Genomic DNA, 20624 nt, shown 5'->3' with positions numbered 1-20624 from the left:
CCTACATATTTTGTCGCATTACTTACATTCAATAATATATATTACATAATCAGAAGTACAATTAAAAAAAAAAAAAAGAGCTTTCTCTCTCTGGCCCGGGACTTTGAGGAGGGGCTGTAACTGGTGCTCTGCTAAGGTATTCCTATCTGTGCCTTCTGACAGGTCACTGTGCTTCTAGTTACCTATTATTTTAAATACTGACTGTGTAATTTGTGTGGCAAGCCTAAAATTTACATACAACAAAATGGGTAGCCACTTCCTGTTGCCGAGAGATACTAGTGCGCATGCGCCATTTTGCTTTTGGAAAAATAATTTGGGTGCAGCAATATGGTGTCGCGCATGCGCAGTAGCATCTCTCGGCAATTGAGAAATGCAACTGCGCATGCGGCGGGGGCCATATTGCTGCAGGCTAATTTTATTTTCCTCTCGCAAAATGGTGCCTGCGCACTAGCATCTCTCGGCAACAGGAAGATGCTAGTGCGGGGGCCATTTTGTTGTTTGTAAATTTTATGTTTGCCACACAAATTGCTAATGGTCTGTTTCTCTCACCGTTACTTTGGATGAAACTCTGGTGTCTGGGGGAGTAATGAACACTGCAGCATATTAGCGGGTGGTGATTTGCAGCAATCACTCTCTGACATAACGTTAAGCGAGTACCAGTAGACACTGCTCCAAAATCGCTGGAAAGTTCTCCTTTGAGAGGTGAGCATAAGTTATTATTTTCGGTGGGGCACTGTTTTATTTAAAGGGGTTTTCCAAGAATATAGTAAAATGGCCCGATCACGCAATTCAATTGGCAGCCCATCCTAGTCTGAAGACCGAGCTCCCGAAACCTGTGTCTCAATCGACAAGTGTTGCATTGTCAGCACTATGTGAAGTGTGAGGCTGCGTGCCCACGATGCGTTTTTTTAAGCGTTTCCGCAGCGGCAGAAACGCATAAAAAACGCATGGTAGAAGGCCTTCCCCAATGATAACCCGCAGCATGTGCACAGCACATGCGGATTATCATTGTGGAAAAAAACGCAGCACTACCAATTATTTTGCGGAAGCGCTGCGTTTTCGCCGCCATTGACTCTCATTGGAATGCATGGATTTCGCATCACTGCATCTGTACATGCGGAATTCATGCTTTTCAATGTGCGGATGGTACCCGGGTCTGGAGGAGAGTAGACTCTGCTCTGGGCCCGGGTACCATAGAATCTGTAAAAAAAAGAATAAAATAAAAAATAAATAGATTTACCTTCTGATGGCCCCCGGTCTCCTTGTCTTCACTTACCGGCAGATCACGGTGGACTGAAGGACCATGTGACTGCAGGTCCTTCAGTGTACTGCGAGCTGCCGGCAAGCCAGGATGGATCGAATAAAGACTCCGGGGGCCATCGGAAGGTAAGTATAGATTTATTTTTTTATTTTTTACCGTTCTTTAAGGTCATAGTATATAAATCCATGCTGGTTGTATGGATTTATATAGTGTGACCAAGTTGACTAGCACTTTCCAAGTGATGCTTTAATCGCTTGGAAAGCGCTTGTCAACCCGCATGCGGAAATGCATGTGAAGAACGCTTCACATCCGCATGTCCCTGGCAGGAAAAAACGCATGCGTTTTTTGTACCAGGGAGATGCAGAAACGCTCAGGAAAAAAATAGTCCCCTGGGGTCCTGCGTCCGAGCTGGCGCACGCGGTGAGGCAGGCTTCGGCCTCCCGTAGACCGCTGCGCCACCCTCCCCCTGCTGCTCCTGTCGGCCGTGCTCCAGAGCGGCAACTTCAGGGTATGACGCGCCTGACGTCACGGCGCGGGGCACGCTGGGAGAAGGTGTGCCGGGTGACGTCAGGGGGCAGCGCCTGATCCAAGATGGCGGCGCCCTGTGAAGCGCTCCAGGCCTTTTTTTTTTTCTGTTTGGAGCCCTGGCCTGGGAAGGGGGGAGAGCCCTTGAACCGGAGGAGGTTCTGGATGGCCCTATATTAGGGGGGGAGGGGGTTGTCCTGGGAGCCTGGAACGCTTCTGAAACATGACTGACCAAGATAGCCAAGAGCAGCAGCTAACCCCCCTCCCCCTCAGCAACGGACGGACGCCTCTTACACGGACAGCCGCTCGAGCAATCGCAGTGGCAGCCGCAGGGGCAAGGTGTCAAAACACCTCTGGACCATCCAGAAAGGAATCATCGGTTCCGCTACAGTCTCCGAATCCAGTACCCGTTTGTGACTTCAGGGGTGAGTGATCTTCGTGAAAGTCACCTTTTAGTAATGGGAAGTCTCTTATGTGCTTCCTTTTGTTTTAGTCTAGGAAGAGTAGCGCCAAGCAAAAGCACAGGATTTGTGCCCTATGGCAAACTTCCCTTCCCATAGACTGCCAAAAGCCGCTGTGCCCGAACTGCATTGCTAAAACTATAGCAGAAAATTCTCTGGATTTCGCATCTAATTTGAAATCCATAGTCCACGCAGAGGTTCAGGGGATCCCTGAAAGGGTTGTTTAGAGGGAAGAAAAAAATCCCATTGAGATATCTCCTCCAACTCTGATTCCTCCCAGTCCGAGGATCTATGGCTGAGTGATTCATCATCCTCTTTCTCATGGGATAACGGTAGACCCTGCTTCCCCATTGAGAGTACAGACAGACTGGTTAGAGCCGTCAGATCAACCATGGGTCTGGGGGAGGAGAAAGCCTCCAAATCCTGGGAAGACGTTATGCTTGCGGGCCTTGGAGAAAAATAGAGACTCTCCTTCCCAGTAAACACTAAAATTCAGGGCCTCATTGACCGAGAGTGAAAGAAACCAGAGAGATCAGGGGCCTTACCCTCCTTCTCTAAAATAAGGTACCCCTTTGAAGAGAAGGACTCTGAGCCTTGGGATAAAATCCCCAAAGTTGACGTAACTGTAGCCAGGTCATGCAAAAAATCTTGCCTACCCTTGGTGGATTCAGGCGTCCTAAAGGATGCCCTGGATAAAAAGGCTGACTCCTTTCTGCATCACACTTGGGAAGCTGCCGCAGGAGGCCTGAAGCCGGCGGTAGCTGGCACCTGTGTGGCGAGATCTCTAATGGTGTGGCTCCAACAATTGGAAGACCAACTTAGAGATAAAAAGATCCCTAAGGATAGAATCCTTTCAAATCTACCCCTAATCCAGGCAGCATCGGCCTTCCTGGCAGACTCTTCAGCGGACTCTGTCAGGCTTTCGGCTAGATCAACAAGTCTATCTAATGCTGCCAGACGGGCCTTGAGGCTCAAGGGTTGTCCAGGCGACCTACAATCCAATCATAAATTATGTTCCCTCCCGTGTGACGGCAGACTCCTGTTTGGCCAGAAGCTGGATGACCTTTTAGAAAAAGCGAGCGATAGGAACAATGGGTTCCCAGGATTTTCAGGGAACTCAAAAAGGTTTCGTTTTTGGAGGAGAAAATTTAATCGGGGTCTCCCTCCAGGAGAAGATGGGAGTCCAAATCCAAGAGGGAGTCAGGCTATATGTTTGGAGGACCGTCCTCAAATAAAAAAAAAAGGCTTCCCAATGACGCCAGGCCGGAGGTAGGGGGGAGGCTTTCCCACTTTCTTCCAGCTTGGAAAGCCATTACATCAAACCCCTGGATTCTGAATATTGTGAGTGGTGGCCTGAAAATACGGTTCAGCCAGATTCCTCGCTGGACCTTTATGATTACCCCCAAAAGGAATGTCCAGGAAGAACAAATAGCCATGGAGTCGGAAATATTAGGGCTATTAGAGAAACGGGTCCTTCTCGAAGTTCTGATGCCACAAAGGGGGAAGGGATTCTATTCCCGTCTGTTCATGATAAAAAAATTTAAAAAAACAATGGGTCCTTAAGGACCATCGTCAACCTCAGGAGTCTAAACCAGTTGATAGAAAACCAGACCTTCAAGATGGAGTCAGTGAGCTCGGCAGTGAAGCTCTTGCACCACAATTGCTTTATGGCAGTAATAGACTTGAAGGACGCATATTACCACGTCCCAATTCATCCAGACTACCAGAAGTATCTGAGAGTAGCCCTGTTCATTCAGAAAGAGCTGAGACATTTTCAGTTTACTGCCCTACCCTTCGGCCTCTCCATAGCCCCGAGAATATTCACAAAATTAATAGCGGAAGTAACAGCCTTTCTACCAATCAAGAGCGTAGTGATCGTTCCCTATTTAGAGGACTTTTTGGTAATAGGGAAATCAGAAGTCCAATGCTCCAGTCATCTTCTAGAAGTCACTGCAGTGTTACAACAGCTAGGGTGGTTGGTAAATTTCCAAAAGTCAAAACTAACCCCCTCAAGGACTCAGATCTTCCTAGGTCTAATCCTGGATTCTCGTCTCCAAGCCTGCTTCCTCCCAGAAGACAAGGTCCGAAAAATTATCAATTTAGTCTTGAAAGCCATGCCGTCTCCAGTGATATCCCTAAGAGAGGCAATGTCCCTCCTGGGCTCTATGATGGCCTGTCTCCCAGCTGTCAAATGGGCTCAGGGGCATATGAGACTTCTTCAGTGGGAGGTCCTGTCAGCGCAGAGGTCCTTCAATGGGCGTTTAGAAAGCAAGTTTTCTCCCTCTCCAGAAGCTGTAGATTCTCTTTCATGGTGGACAGACAGGGGAAATCTGACCTCAGGCATGCAGTGGTCCAGACCAGTAGATTGGGTGATTATGACCGATGTGAGCAGCTCCGGGTGGGGGGGGTCATCTAGCAGAGCTCTCAGTACTACAGGGTCACTGGACATACCACGAGATGGGGGCATCCTCAAACTTAAAAGAACTTTGGGCAGTGGAGAAATCCCTGATAGGCTTCCTTCCTCAGATTCAGGGTCACCACGTCCAGGTCAGGTCCGACAACCGGACATCAGTAGCCTATGTAAATCACCAGGGGGGGAACAAGGTCACGCTCCCTGATGGCTGTGGCAGACAGAATCCTTCATCTGGCAGAGCAACACCTCCCATCCTTCAGTGCCCTTCACATAAGGGGGGTGGAAAATGTAAGGGCAGATTTTCTCAGCTGCCACACCCTAAAACAGGGGGAATGGATCTTAAACCCGGGGGTTGTCACAGATTGTCCAGTTATTGGGACAGCCAGACATGGATCTGTTCGCCACAAGAGCAAACAGGAAAGTAGACAGATTCTGTTCCTTAAACCCAGCAGAAAATCCCCATGCTGTAGATGCCCTCCAGATTCCTTGGAAGTTCAGGAAGGCCTATGCCTTTTCCCCGTTAGTATTGGTTCCAGCAGTTGTGCGGAAGATTCGGGAGGATGGCGCAAGGATAATTCTTATAGTCCCTTTTTGGTCCAAGAGACCTTGGTTATCCCTGCTTCGACTAATGTCGATTTTCAGATCCCTGGGTTCTACCAGAGAGGCCGGACCTTTCTCATTCAGGGACCAGTATGCCACGCCCAAGCCAGAGGTTTCCATCTTGCGGCGTGGAATTTGAGAGGTCACTACTAAGGGAATTTCACCAGGGTTAGTCTCTACCTTGCTGGCTAGTAGGAAACCAATAGCGACTAAAATTTATAAGAGTCTGGAGAAAATTTCTAGATTTATTGATGCCCCGTTATCAGACAAGCCTCCAATCAAGGGAATCCTGGAGTTTCTGCAAAAGGGGCGTGACCTGAGTCTAGCCATGGGGACTCTAAAAGTTCAGGTGTCAGCCTTGGGGGCACTCTATAATTGTAACTTGGCTGGGAACAGGTGGGTCTCTAGATTTATCAAGTCCTGTGCCAGAGCCAGACCGGTTCGGTCCCTTAGAGTTCCTTCCTGGGACCTGAATTTGGTCTTGAACGCACTTACCAGTGACCCGTTTGAGCCCCTACAGGATGTCTCTCCAAAGATCCTCATCCTGAAGACCATCCTCTTAGTGGCCTTAACGTCTGCTCGTAGGGTGGGTGACCTGCAGGCCCTTTCGGTTGATCCTCCCTACACACAAATTTATGATGATGGGGTCACCTTGCGACCAGATCCAGCATACCTTCCCAAGGTGGTATCTAGATTTCACTGTAACCAGGAGATTGTACTACCCTCATTTTGCAGCAATCCAAAAAACCCAGGGGAAGTTAGGTTCCATAACCTAGATGTTAGAAGATCCCTACTACAGTACATTAACATGACTAGTGTATGGAGGAAGGACCATTCCTTGTTCCTGGCCTTTCAGGGGAATAGGAAAGGTCATGGGGGGTGTCCAAGGGTACCATTTCTAGGTGGCTTAGTGAGGCCATTTGTTTAGCATATACGTCCACAGGAGTTCCGGCCCCGGACAATGTCAAGGCTCATTCCGCCAGAGCCGTCGCAACCTCCTGGGCAGAGAGGGCAGATGTCTCAATCAATCAGATATGTAGAGCTGCTACTTGGTCTACACCATCCACCTTCTATAAACACTATCTGTTGGATCTGTCCTTCTCTGACCTCACCTTTGGGAGAAGGGTACTTCAGGCGGTGGTCCCTCCCTAGGGTGCTCATAATTCTCCAAAATTCTCTCAAGGTTTGCTGTCATGGGTGAGGGGAAAACACCAAGGTTACTTACCGGTAGCCGGTTTTTCCTGAACCCATGACAGCACCCGTAGTCTCCACCCCACCCCCTATTTTTCCGTTTCTGCTATGTTCGCATGTAGCGTCTTACCTGCGTTTTTTTTAATGCAAATTAAAAGCTGCGTTTTATAGTACCAGCAAAAGCTATGAGATGTCAGACATCTCATGTACACACATTCTTTTTTTTTTTTTTTCTTCTCCTGAGTGAATTGGAAAACTGCTGCGTTTTTGAAAACTGTAGCATATCACTACTTTTCAGCATTTTTGCAATGTTTTTCACCCATAGAAGGCAAATAAGAGCAAAAATGCAGGTATCAGGTTTTGGTGCAGAAAACTAAAGAGCAATCGGCACTAAACTGTATCAGCATGAAAAACGCAGCCAAATCTGCTTTTGTAAAGCAGCTTCTTTACTGCTAAAAGAGCAGGTTTTGCCTGCTGAAAAAATCAATGTGTGAACATAGCCTTATTTCTTCTCTTGTCACACCCTTCTCCAGCAGCTCTCCTATGTCTACTTATGATACATTGCCTCTGTCAGCTGAGACACTGATCTCAGGAGCTTTTTCCAGCCTGTTCTGAGACTTGACTAGTCCGGCTGCTGTTTGAACTGTGTGACTGGGGCCATTTTATTACATTCTTGGACAACCCCTTTTAAAAAGGCTTTAAAGTAAGCTGTTCAATAGATGTAGAAAACTTTTTGCCCACCATCACATACACTGTAAAGACCATAAAAAGGGAAATACTTGCATTTTACATGTTACTAAAATGATCCAGTGAAGCATTGATTTTTTTTCTCACTATTGTGGAGCCACCTGCTGTTCAGTGTATGGCAGTGTGTAAGTTCTCCTGGTGGACTGAGTGCTGGTCACACATGCTCAGTCACTCTGCACAGCCAGGATTCTGCATAGTGACCACTATTCACTGCAGAGAGCATGTGTGACCAGCAGTATTTAGCGCGTTGGATGGACCTGCTGTACACGTTGAACACCAAGTGGCACTATACTATGTAAGAAAATGTCATAGCTGTTCACTTGATTATTTTATTAAGGGGAACATTGTTAAAAAAATTGTATTTACCTGAAGCCATAGTGCTAATCTGTAGGTAAATGTTGTTTTAAACGTGCAGAAGTTTAACTGGATGTTAGGCAGTGGTGAGAAATGAAGTTATGTTCTTCCTTATATCCTTTTATGTTTCCTATAGTTAAAATTGAGACATACAGGTGCTTCTCACTAAATTAGAATATCGTAAAAAGTTAATTTATTTCAGTTCTACAATACAAAAAGTGAAACTCATATCATATAGTCATTACAAACAGAGTGATCTATTTCAAGTGTTTATTTCTGTTAATGTTGATGATTATGGCTTACAGCCAATGAAACACAAAAGTCATTATCTCGGTAAATTAGAATACTTTATAACAGCTTGAAAAATGTTTTTAAAATCGAATTGTTGGCTTACTGAAATGTGTGTTCAGTAAATGCACTCCATACTTGGTAGGGATCCTCTTGCATCAATTACTGCATCAATGCGGCATGGTATGGAGGCGATCAGCCTGTGGCGCTGCTGAGGTGTTATGGAAGCCCAGGTTGCTTTGATAGCAGCCTTCAGCTCGTCTGCATTGTTGGGTCTGGTGTCTCATCTTCCTCTTGACAATACCCCATAGATTCTCTATAATAGATTCTCTATGGGGTTAAGGCCAGGTGAGTTTGCTGGCCAATCAAGCAGTGATATTGTTTTTAAACGAGGTATTTGGTGTTATTTGTATCTGCTGGAGAATGGAGAACCTTACTATTATATAGGTATGACAGGTTCTCCTCCTAATCTTATTACTGCAGCTTTCCTCACAGACTGCACAGCTCTCCATCCATACAATGGCTGCTGGGGAGGGGTCATGTGACCAGACCTGGCCATCAGCCTCATCCAATAGAAAAACACCTCACAGGGGAAAGCTGCTTTTCTATTGGAGGAGCTTGATGGACAGTTGTGGTCACATAGCCCCCCACCAGCATTCATTGTATGGGAAGAAGTGCTGCTCAGTGTGTGAGGAAAGCTGCAGTAATAAGAGCTGGAGGAGAACCTGTCATACATATTAATCAATGAACAGAAAATCTTGTTAAATGTATAGTGGCCAGCCCCTTTTCATTGTGAGGGTGAATTTCCAAGCTGTAGATCTTGTTGCAGGCATTTGCATCTGAATGGGGTTGCTTCAGGTGATTGGAATATCTGCAGAACTTACTGGAACAAAATCCATAGCATGGGGACTCGCAACCGTTAGGGTTATTTTCTTTAATAACCCACAAAGTGTGTAACTTTTTTCCTTTTTGTTCTTCCTTTTTTCCCCTTTTTCTCATTTGCTGAATATAGGCGCCTGAATATGTACCAGAAAAGGTGAAGAAAGCGGAAAAAAAGTTGGAAGACAACCCGTATGATCTTGACGCCTGGAGCATTCTCATTCGCGAGGCACAGGTTTAGTGACATAGGATTACATTATGTTCTCTCAGCCCCAGTAGTGGCTTTATGTATATCATATTTTTTCCTTACATCCATAATGTTGTAAACGCTGTTTATTCAAATTCTAGAATCAGCCTATAGACAAAGCCCGGAAGACATATGAACGGCTTGTGGCCCAATTCCCAAGTTCTGGCAGATTCTGGAAACTTTACATTGAAGCAGAGGTTAATATTTTAAAATTTTCCTTTTTTATGGGTATTTTAAAACTACACGTGTCAGCGTTAATGGTGGGAGCAATATAGTGAGGACCATTAACTCAGATTTACATATATTTTAGCTTTGTAAACTGGGGGTAAATTGGTACCTAATTGAGACTTCGAAAGTGTTACTGCACTGATGATGATTGTTGCACAGCGATACTGCAACAACATTAAAACATTTTAATGGTATGGAGTGCTTTAGACTTTTATTTATTTGTCGTGTCAATTTATTGCCTCCTGTGTCATTTATTTAGATCTTATTACATGTTCTTTCCAGTGACAATGGCAAGCTAATTTGAGTGGTATCTGCATATCCGTAGTCTTACTATTATAATAAAATGTCTTTAAAGATTCCTGTGGGTGATTTAGCATATTCTATACATTTATTTTAAATCAGTGATTAAATATTTTGCATGACATCGATTGCTTTGAATAACCCAATTATTTTTTTCTGCAGCATTCAGTAAGACAGTTATGTGAATGTTAAACTCACTTAACAAGTTATTTCTTGCTTATACAAAACACATTTACAAATTAACAACATGTTGGGTGCTAAAAAGATAACATATCTGCCTATGTATTACCTGAGATTCATAAGTGTTGTATCCTTGCTTTCAACTATTAAAGTGTAACTACATTTGGTTGCTGCTGTATGCCTCTGCTTACAATTAGTTTTTTCTTGCAGGCCATGTTAATATACTGTTTTCCACATATTTGGATGCATAAAATATACTTTCATGTGTCGTGTTCTATTATTCATGGGTCAAATTTAGCAAAATGTATTCTGCCATTTGTGTTCATTGCAGGTTTCAAATGAGAAAATACAAACTTTTAATTAAAAAAACACTCCAGCATTTTTATTACTTATATAGTGCTTACTCATCATTAATATTCTCACTGTTCAATTTAATTTGACGTACCTCAATACCTTCTATACATTTCCCCCTTTGTTGTAGTAATTTGGGTCATCTGATCACCAGTCTGACAACCAGTCTAGGACATTCTCTTATTTGCAGACATGAAGTAGACCTTATCAGCTTTAAAACCCCCTCTAAAAAGCTCCTTTCCTATCAACCCATCTTTTCCCTTGCTGCCCCTCCACATGCCATCCCATGCGGCTAATGTTATGGGTGAAGGCTTTTGAAACGGTCTAAAAGATTAACAGTCTTTGCTGCCAATAGTAACCAATCATAGAGCTGCTTCATTTTGTATTCTGCTCTTGAAAAGTGAAAGCTGCGATTGTTTGCTATGGGCAGCAAAAGAAATTTCAGAAATCTGGCCTATTTCTGTTTTGTATAAGACAGCCGTGATATAGTGGATTAGATGTTCAAGCTGCACCACATAAAATACACACTGCTGTAAATACATCGCATTGCACTGAGATTCTGCCACACACGTAGCATAGAGTACGCTGAGATTCTGCCACACACGTAGCATAGAGTACGCTGAGATTCTGCCACACACGTAGCATAGAGTACGCTGAGACTGCTGCGTACTCGAGGGGCAGCAGCTCTGTCACTGATCAATCACTGCCAACCAGTAGGAGCAAAAGAAATATTGAATCACCCACTATTAAGAGTCCTACACAATAAGGATATGAGACCTCCAGTGTCTTGGATTATATATTCCAGTACCCCAATAGTGGTAGCAGCAAGATTTACCTCTGTCCTGAGCAGTGTGTATCAGTTATAGACATCATAAAAGGAGCAAGAGCAATATGATGAGGCATGGGAAATTAAGTGGGGAAGAGGGAATCAAGATGACAGAACCCAGACATGGTGCCTCAGGTATAAAGACTGGCTACGCAAAACTACTTTATTCTTTAATCCTAGCATATGCTGCATTATACATGCAAATAAAGATGCTGGAGTACGTCTTTGTTTGTTTTGAATATTTTGCACATGGATCTTATTACTGTACACTTAATTAATTTTATGTAGTTCCCAAGTGTCATACATCTGCAAATGTAACTACAGTACTCAGCAATAGTCATTCAATGAAGCTATTACGGACGAGGTATTGCTGATTATTCTGTCAGCCAATGGAAAAAAAATGTTGGTACTCTTCTGTTAAAGTAAGAAAAACCCACAATGGTCACTGAGAGAACTTGAATCTGGCAAAAGTAATTTTCAATTTAAAATGTACTATTAATGAAAATCTGAAGGACAGAGTTGTCTCGGCAGACTAGAGAGAATTTTAGACAAACATGTTAAAGGTAAAGGCTATAAGGCCATCTCCAAGCAGCTTGATGGTCATGCGGCTACAGTTGCACATATTTTTCAGAAGTTTGGTTACAGTCTCATAGACCTTAATCTCCCTGGATGTGGCCGCAAGAGGAAAATTTATGACAAATTGAAAAGACGGATAATAAGAATGGTAACCACAGAGCCCAGAACAACTTCCAAAGAAACTAGAGGTGAATGCCAATGTCAAGATACATCAGAGTCTGAGTGCATCATCCATGTCTTGGCCAAAGTGGACTTCATGAATGAAGACCGAGGAGGAAGCCACTGTTTGAAAGCAAATCATAAAGCAAAACTGCAATTTGCCCAAATGTATATTGATAAGCCACTAAGCTTCCGGGAGAATGTTCTTTGGACAGATGAGACAAAATTGAAGCTTTTTGGCAAGGCACATCAGCTCTGTGTTCACAGACACAAAATGATGCATACAACGAAAAGAACACTGTCCCTACTGTGAAACATGGAGGAGGCTCTGTTATGTTCTGGGGCTGCTTTTCTGCATCTGGCACAGGGTGTCTTGAATCTGTGCAGGGCACAATGAAATCCCAAGACTGTTAAGGCATTCTGGAGTGAAATGTGCTGCCCAGTCTTAGAAAGCTTGGTCTGAGTCGCAGGTCATGGGTCCTCCAACAGGATAATGACCCAAAACACAGCTAAAAACCTCCAAGAATGGCTAATAGCAAAGTATTAGACTATTCTGAAGTGGCTTCTAAGAGCCCTGATCTAAATCTTATTGAAAATGTGTGGATTGAGTAGAACCCTGCAGTCTAGAGAAGGCACCTTCACACCTGAGACACGAGGAGCAGCTTGCTCACATGGAGTGGGCCAAAATGCCTGTGGACATGTGCAGAAGTCTCACTGAGAGTCACAGAAATCCTTTGCAGTGACTGCCTCAAAAGGTTGTGCAACAAAATATTAAGTTAAGGGTACCATTATTTTTATCCAGGACATTTTCATTAGTGTTTTTTTTTTTTTTTTTATATTTTATTTCTTCATTTTTCTTATTTTTCTGTTTAACCACAATTCAAAAGCAATGTCTGATTTTCATTAGTTGATATTCAGTACATTTAAATTGAAAATTACTTATTTCAGTGACTTGAGTTTTTCTTACTTTAACAGAAGGGTGCCAACCATTTTGCTGTGTGTGTGATATATTATATAATTATGTTTTTGTATAACATTTTAGGCAGGTGTGGAAGTAATGCAGAAAAGTAAGAGTCCTGTTACGTCTGGAAGTTGATAGTGTTAAGGAGGTGCTCGGCTGCTGTTCTGAAAGTCCGGCACTCTGGAGAAAAATAATTTTATTTCTCCTGGGAGCCGCCAGGAGCAGGTGTGCTGATGTGACTGCGGTCATCGCTCCTAGCCCTGAGAGCGGCTGTTGTAAGCACCCCCGCCACTTTGACACTTGGCTCTGCACTGTAGATCCGTCTGTCAGTGGAAGTGCCGGGGTGTACATACAGTCACCGCTCACAGCATAGTGCGTGATCACCTTAGCCGCGGTAGCACGCTTGCTAGACTGAAAGCTGGCGATTCTCTGGAGAAATAAAGCTAATTTTCTTCTCGGTTCTGCACGTTTAGTATAGTGGCCAGACACCTAAAACATTGCATAATGCATGAATAAAATAGAAATCAAATCAATATTTAAGGTGACCAATATTTGCCTTCAATACTGCATCAAAGCATCTATTCTTCTGGATACACTTGCAATACATTGTAATTGGGACACCAAGTAGAAAAAGTTGTGGAATTATGGAAACCACAGGATGGATAGATCTTAATAATATGCAAACAATGAAAAATGTAAAAACTTAAAATTTTGAAGACCTATTTTTTTCCTGTTTTTTTTTTTTTTAAGAATGCGCACCACACCGAAATCCCCACAATTACACACCATGGCTGTCAGGTGGTTTTTGCTATGCAATCTGATTGCTGGAATCAGGGTCTCTGTCCTGGCATTATGCTGCTATGTGGCAATGGTTTGCATGCTGTCATTTTTATAAATCTGCTACAGATACAACAGTAATTTTATCAGTTCTCTGAATGTTGAGCCCTGCATGACCCCACCCACGACCCCACCCACACCACTGATTGGCTGCTTTCTGTGTGCACAGACAAAGCTGCTAATCAGAGGTGGGGCGAGATTACACAGCAGGAGGGCTACATGGCGCAGGACAACTAGTCCTGTAATGATTATCTCCTGCAAATTAAACATTGATTTTATGGAACAGCACACAACCCAGTAAGTGACAAATCGCTGGAATTGGGTTCCCTGCCCTTAAATCATGCTATCCTTAGAATAGGCCGCCAATATCATTGGATTCTGACACCCAGTACCCCCCTACTAGCTGTTTTCATCCCTGGCGGTGGACAGATGTAGTAGGTGCAGAGCTGAATTGAATAAGAAATGGTGCTAGTACACATTAGATGAGCCTTGCTTATCTTCTGCCAACCATCTATCGTAAATGGGGAATTTCCTGCCATTCCCTTGTTGGGCATGTTGTGTTTTAACATGTCTGTTTTTTGTTGTCACGAGATGAGCTGTGGCTGATGGTGTTCGGCAGCTACACCTCCACCTCCCCCCATTCTTTCCACCATGAGAACTTATGCTTGCTCAGTTTAGCCTTAGATTCATGTATATGAAAAAACTGGTCAGGAGCAATAGCTTTCAGAAAGACTAGCTATACGCCAACAGATCTCTAAGGTGTATGGCCCCCTGCACCAACACGATGCATTATTGCCAGCTGCATTCTGCCAGCTTCGCGGAGATGATAACACACAAGCAGAGGTTTATCTTTTTTCAAATAACCCGTACATTTAGCCGAGCCAAACTGAAAGTTAATGGGTGATGGTTCTTGTGTTAAAACTGTTTTATCAGCTGAACTTTGACTGTAGTTAGGAATGGAAAATATTGTTTTTGTTCTACTAATAATGTTCAATGTTCATGATGCAGCCATGAGCAACACAAACATTTGCTACTGCAATTCCTTACCCATAAATTCATGCTTTATATTTCTATAGGTTTTTATGTAGGAAAATTCTCTAACAGGCCAGTGACTGTAGTAGAGAAGTACCAATAGATGCTAATGCAGCATGATTAGGCTGTATGCAGTTACTGTAAATAGTTATATTTTGAAATGTATTAAGAGTAAGTTACTATACAGGGAAATGTATGGTGTGTTTAACGTAGCCACTTAACAGAGCATTAAAACATTTAGCTGTAATATTAGTTACCATCTTTGTATTGTGGGGATATCTTTTATATCCCAATGAATAAACTTTTAGGACTTGCTCATTATACTTTTTGTAATTACTCTTCCGACACCATGATCTAATTACTTGTAAAGGATGTTTTGCACTCTGTGACCTATTTAATGTAATCCATGTATTTGGATCTTTTCAGTTACTAGTATTCTGTATTGGTCAAACACATAGTCCAAAAGTTTCAGACCCCATGTGGCCAAAAGTATGTGGACCTCCTTTCTAATCAGTCGCCATTTCAGCAACCACAGTCTCTGCCAATAGGGGCAATTAGCCTACATAATCTCTAGACAAACAGGCAAATCTGATAAAAATTAGTTTTATGGTTAAAGCACCATTCCAGCTGTTTTTTTTGTTTCTGCTCTTTCAGAGCTGCAGTAGTGGCACTAATCCAGGTTCCCTGCCCTTAGTGATATATTCACCAGCTGCTCCAGTTACGATCCGTCATCTTGTGATTGCAGCTTCTGACAGACTGCAAGTCAGAGCTAATGGTGACAAGCTCTCAGTGTAAGCCTATGAGAGCCTACTTCTGGCCTTGTGGTTTCTCGCATACTTGCTTTGGGTTGTGACTTCCAGGAGCGATCCAGCATGTCACAACCGGCAGAAGACGACCAGTGCGGCACTGATAACCAATGGTGACGACAGCTGGTACGTATCAGACTAAGGCAGGTAGCTTACAATTAGTGACACCACTCCACTCTGAGAAGGGGGGGGGGGTGATATGCAAATTGCCTAACTGAACATAGAGTATTTGTACACTATTGTAAGTTTATTCACTCAATATCCAACCTACTTGTTAAAACAACAGTAATGCAATGACTTTTTTGAGAGATTGGTTAAAAAAATCTAAACGCTAGTACACATGCCTGATATTGTCTCCACTCCAATTGTGTTGAGTGAAGCATGATAGTCTCTTGCTGTAGACAACATAGCAGGCAGAATTCTGAAAAGCTTTTATATCTGCGTATTGGGGACCAGCTCAATATTCATACCCATACTTTTGCAGTAAAGGGAATCTGGTACCAGGTTTTTGCTGCCTTATCTGAGAACAACATAATGTAGGAAAATAGACCCTGATTACAGCGATGTATCAGTTAACTGGGTGCAGTACTTGTGACCCCACCCATTCTGCTGGTTAGGAGCTTTCTATGTATATTGTATATTTACAGTAAGCTGCTATTCAGTGGTGGGGGTGGAGTTGGACCAGGTTGCTCAAGAGCTGTAGTCCTGTAGTGTTATCCCCTTCACGACTATGGTACTGCCAAAGGTCATATCCCTGCATTATCTGACAGCGGCAATTAACTCGCGTGAGCCAGAAGCCCATCGAAAGACACACCCATTGGCGGGTCGGTCACGTGACCGTGTGGCGCCGATGGCTTGTCATGACAACCGGGAGTCTGCAGAACACCCCCGTGTCTGTCATTGTAAGTCTCCCGAGGCCGGCACTCATAGATCATGATTTATGCTACAAATAGCAAGACTGAAGCTTTACTATGTGTAGCTCAGACAATCGCAGTTCAAGCAGGGCTGTGGAGGTGGAGTCGGTATAAAATGGACCGACCCCAACTCCTAAAATATATAATAAATTGGGTACAGTAGTTCAATGCAGTTTGTGGGGAATATTTTTTTCATGAGCATTTGAGAAAGAAATTAAATGTCTGTCCTATTCCTGATCTAAAACTAGACCAGTGTTTCCCAAACCCCATCCTCATAGCCCCCCACAGGTCATGTTTTCATGATCTCCTTAGTATTACACAGGTGATTGAAGTATCATCAAGGGATCAGGGGTCCGTGAGGATGGGGTTTGGGAAATACTGGTCTAGACTTTTAGCTGAGATGAATCTGTGCTACAGTAAATTTATCACTTAAACATGAGCCGTGTATGAGGGAGTCAGTCTGTGCCATCTGCCAAAAATTAAGAGACCACTGCAAAATTTTCTTTTTCTCTGATTTTTCTCTTTATAGGTATATTTTTGGGTAAAATGTACATTGTTTTATTCTATAAACTACTGACAACGTCTCCAAAATTCAAAGCTAAAAATGTTGTATTTATTTGCAGCAAATGAGAATTCGTCAAAATAATAAAAGAAACGGTGCTTTCAGACCTCAAATAATGCAAAGAAAACAAGTTCTTATTCATTTAGAAACAACAATACTCATGTTTTAACTCCTGAAGAGTTCAGAAATCAATATTTGGTGGAAAGACCATGATTTTTAATCACAGCTTTCATGTGTCTTGGCATGCTTTCCACAAGTCTTTCACACTGCTTTTGGGTGACCTTATGCCACTCCTGGCACAAAAATTTAAGCAGTTCTTCTTTGTTTGATGGCTTCCTCTTGATTACATTCCAGAGGTTTTCAATGGGGTTAAGGTCAGGAGATTGGGCTGGCCATGGCAGGGTCTTGATGTGGTGCTCCTTCAACCACACATTGATTGACCTAGCTGTGTGGCATGGGGCATTGTCCTGCTGGAAAAACCAGTCCTCAGAGTTGGGGAACATTGCCTGAGCAGAAGGAAGCAAGTGTTTTTCAAGGATAACCTTGTATGCGGCTTGATTCATACGTCCTTGGCAAAGATTAACCTGCCCAATTCCAGCCTTGCTGAAGCATCCCTAGATCATCACCGATCCTCCACTAAACTTCACAGTGGGTGCAAGACACTGTGGCTTGTATGCCTCTCCAGGTCTCCGTCTAACCATTAGACGACCAGGTGTTGGGCAAAGCTGAAAATTAGACTCATCAGAGAAGATTACCTTACTCCAGTCCTCTATGGTCCAATCCTTATGGTCTTTGGCCAACTTCAGCTTGGCTCTCCTTTTGCTTCTCATTGATGAAAGGCTTTTTTCTAGCTTTACATGACTCGAGGCCTGCCTCTATGAGCCTGTTACCAACTGTTCTTGCCGTGCACTTCACCCCAGCTGCCATTTGCCATTCCTTTTGTAGGTCACTTGATGTCATCCTGCGGTTGCTGCGTGACATTCGAATAAGATGACGTTCATCCCGGTCAGTGGAGAGTCGCTTTCGCCCTCTGCCGGGCTGTAGTGTTGTTGTCCCCATTGTCTGCTGCTTGAACTTGTTGTAATGGACTGCCGTCTTCTAAATTTTCAGGATGGAGGCAACATGACGCTCACTGTATCCCTCTGCTAGTAAAGCCAGAATTGAGCCCTTCTTTTCCTCACTCAAGACTTTTCTTTTCAACTCCTTTGGCATGGTTAAAAGTTATTTTTTCATTCAAATTACTTTTGGGCTACTCCTAGAACTTGTTTTGCCATCCAGCTTGTCCTATTGCAAGAGGATTGTGAAGACCACAGCAGTGTTTTTTTTATACTTTCTCTCGTTACATAAGATTTGGTTCAGGTGATCACCTAATCAGAAGCACATTAAGTATGAGGTGGACTTTGGTTGGAATTCAACTGACACTGGAATGGAATGGCTGTCAGACATGTAGAGATGGGGATTTTTAGAAAACTGTGCAGTGGTCTCTTAATTTTTGCCAGAGCTGACCAGAATTTAGTTAGCTTTTTTGGGCACCGCAACATTGCAATAAAATGCAATAACAGGTGATCAAAACATTGTATCTACCCAAAATGGTATCAATAAAAATGTCAGCTCGGGGTGCAAAAAAAAAAAGCCCTCACCCAGCCCCAGATTATGAAAAAATGCAGACACTATGGGTCTCTGAAAATGGCAAAAAAAAAAATTTTTTATTTAAAACGTTGGAATTTTTTGTAACCACTAAAAACTACATGCTTGGTATTCATAATGATCTGGAGAATCATATTGGAAGGTCAGTTTTAGCATTTAGTGAACATGGATAAATAAAAAAAAACAAAAAAGAATTGTGGAATTGCACTTCTTTTTTGCAATTTCACCGCACTTTAAATTCTTTTCCCCCTGTTTTCCAGTACTGTATGGTAAAATCAATGGTACATTCAAAAGTACAACTTTGTCCCTCAAAAAATCAGCTCTCACATGCCCATATTGACAGAAAAATAAAAAAGTTATGGCTCTGGGAAGAGAGGGGGCAAATAACAAAAATGGAAAATCGTAAGGTGTTAAAGGAACCTGCCACCATGCAAATGCAGTCCAATCTGCAGGCACCATGTTATAAAGGAGGAGCAGCTGAGTAGATTGATATATAGTTTTGTGAGAAATATTCATTATTCCTTGTGGTTTCATCATTTAAACCTCTGCTTGTTCTGGGATTTTCAGTCTAGTGGACGGTGTTATCAGTAACTGACAGCTATTTCTATATGGTTGCTTATGCAAGGAAATTTGTCAATCACTGATAGGGCCACCCACTGGACCAAAAGTCCAAGAAAGAGCAGAGGTTTATATGACTAACAGGTTTATACTGAATTTTTTTTTCTTACAAAAACTACATATCTACTCAGCGCCTCCTGCTCTGTAACATGGTGCCTGCTGATTAGACTGCATTTTCATGTTGACAGGTTCCCTTTAATAAAACTCGTTGTAGTGAAAAAGCACACAGCCTAATAAGTGACACATCGCTGAAATCAGAGTCTCAGCCTCTACAACATGGTGCACTCAGATTACATAACAAAAGGCTGCTGCCAGATTCACTTTACCATGTGATAGGTAGTCCAAACACTTTTGGCCATGTAGTAGTGGAGTGGTATGTACATATGCATGTGCTTCTCACTAAATTAGAATATCATCAAAATGTAAATTTATTTCAGTTCTTCAATCCAAAAAGTGAAACTCGTATTAGATCACTGTAATGACTATATATTTCAAGTGTTTATTTCTGTTAATGTTGATGATGATGGCTTACAGCCAATGAAAACACAAAAGTCATTATCTCAGTAAATTTAGCATAATTTACAAAAAACACCTGCAAAGGCTTCATACACGTTGAAAAAGGTCCCTTAGTCTGTTTCAGTAGGCTCTACAATCACGGGGAAGACTGCTGTCATGACAGATGTCCAGAAGGCAGACATTGACACATTCCTCACAGGGTAAACCACAAAAGGTCATTGCTAAAGAAGCTGGCTGTTCAGAGTCCTGTATCCAAGCATATTAATGGAAAGCTGAGTGGAGGGAAAAAGTTTGGTAGAAAAAAGGTGCACAAGCAACCGGGATAAGCGTAGCCTTGAAAGGATTGTTAAGAAAAAGCCATTCAAAAATTTGGGGGAGATTCACAAGGAGTTGACTGCTGCTGAAGTCATTGCTTCAAGAGCCACCACACATAGATGTATCCAGGACATGGGCTACAAGTGTCGCATTCCTTGTGTCCAGTCACTCATGACCAACTAGATGGTGGCCCGATTCGAGCGCATCGGGTATTCTAGAATATGTATCCGGGCGCGACTAATCAGCGAAGCAGTGTTTAAATGGGTTGTGCACTACTTTAAATTAACCCCCCAATTTATCCCCCCGGGGCCCCTAATGAATTTTGTAATTGCGGCATGTTGTCAATACTGCTTGTGACAACATCGCTGACCACGCACAGCCAGCACGTATTTCCCCCGGCTGCAGCCGGCTCTTGCTTCCGCTTACATCACGACTATTTGCGGCTGCAGCCAGGTGTCTCCTGTTCCGCGTACCACGGTGAATGACGGGCTGTGGGCGGGGTTATCCCCCATCGTGTCACACCCAGCATCCACTGCGCGCTCTGTCAATGAATGCGCGTGCGGTGGGTGACGGGGCTAGCGCCGGTCATCTCCCGGCTGCATCGCCGCTGATCTCCCGACGGCAAGTGTGAAGGGAGGAGCGAGGCCAGCGGTCGGGGTACTTATGCTGCAAGCAGCCGGGAGACGACCGGCTAGCGCCGGTCATCTTGCGGCTGCGTCGCCGCTGATCTCCCGACGGCCTGCGTGTTTCAAATCCGGCGCCAATTCGCGGCCGGATTGCGCTCGTTGCTGATTAGTGGCGGACGCCGGCCGCAACCAATCAGGACAGGT

The 20624-nt window shown here is 43.5% G+C and overlaps 1 protein-coding gene across 2 annotated transcripts in view; it reads left to right on the top strand.

Annotated features, from left to right (window-relative positions):
• CSTF3 (cleavage stimulation factor subunit 3) overlaps positions 1–20624 on the top strand; it is a 119732-nt gene that overhangs the window by 21014 nt on the left and 78094 nt on the right. The window contains exons 2-3 of one of the 2 annotated variants that reach the window (XM_073658120.1): positions 8853–8954; positions 9068–9163. In XM_073658120.1, coding sequence (XP_073514221.1) covers positions 8853–8954; positions 9068–9163 — 198 coding nt within the window. Of the gene's footprint in view, positions 1–8852; positions 8955–9067; positions 9164–15152; positions 15349–20624 lie in introns of those variants that run through there. The other variant, XM_073658121.1, reaches the window with a different exon arrangement.

Source organism: Phyllobates terribilis, unplaced genomic scaffold, assembly GCF_046119375.1.
Source record: "Phyllobates terribilis strain yellow unplaced genomic scaffold, ASM4611937v1 Scaffold_13__5_contigs__length_258822181, whole genome shotgun sequence".
In the NCBI taxonomy this organism is placed as follows: domain Eukaryota; kingdom Metazoa; phylum Chordata; class Amphibia; order Anura; family Dendrobatidae; genus Phyllobates; species Phyllobates terribilis.
Note: the sequence above shows the minus strand (reverse complement) of the source record. Positions and strands in the feature narration are given on the sequence as shown.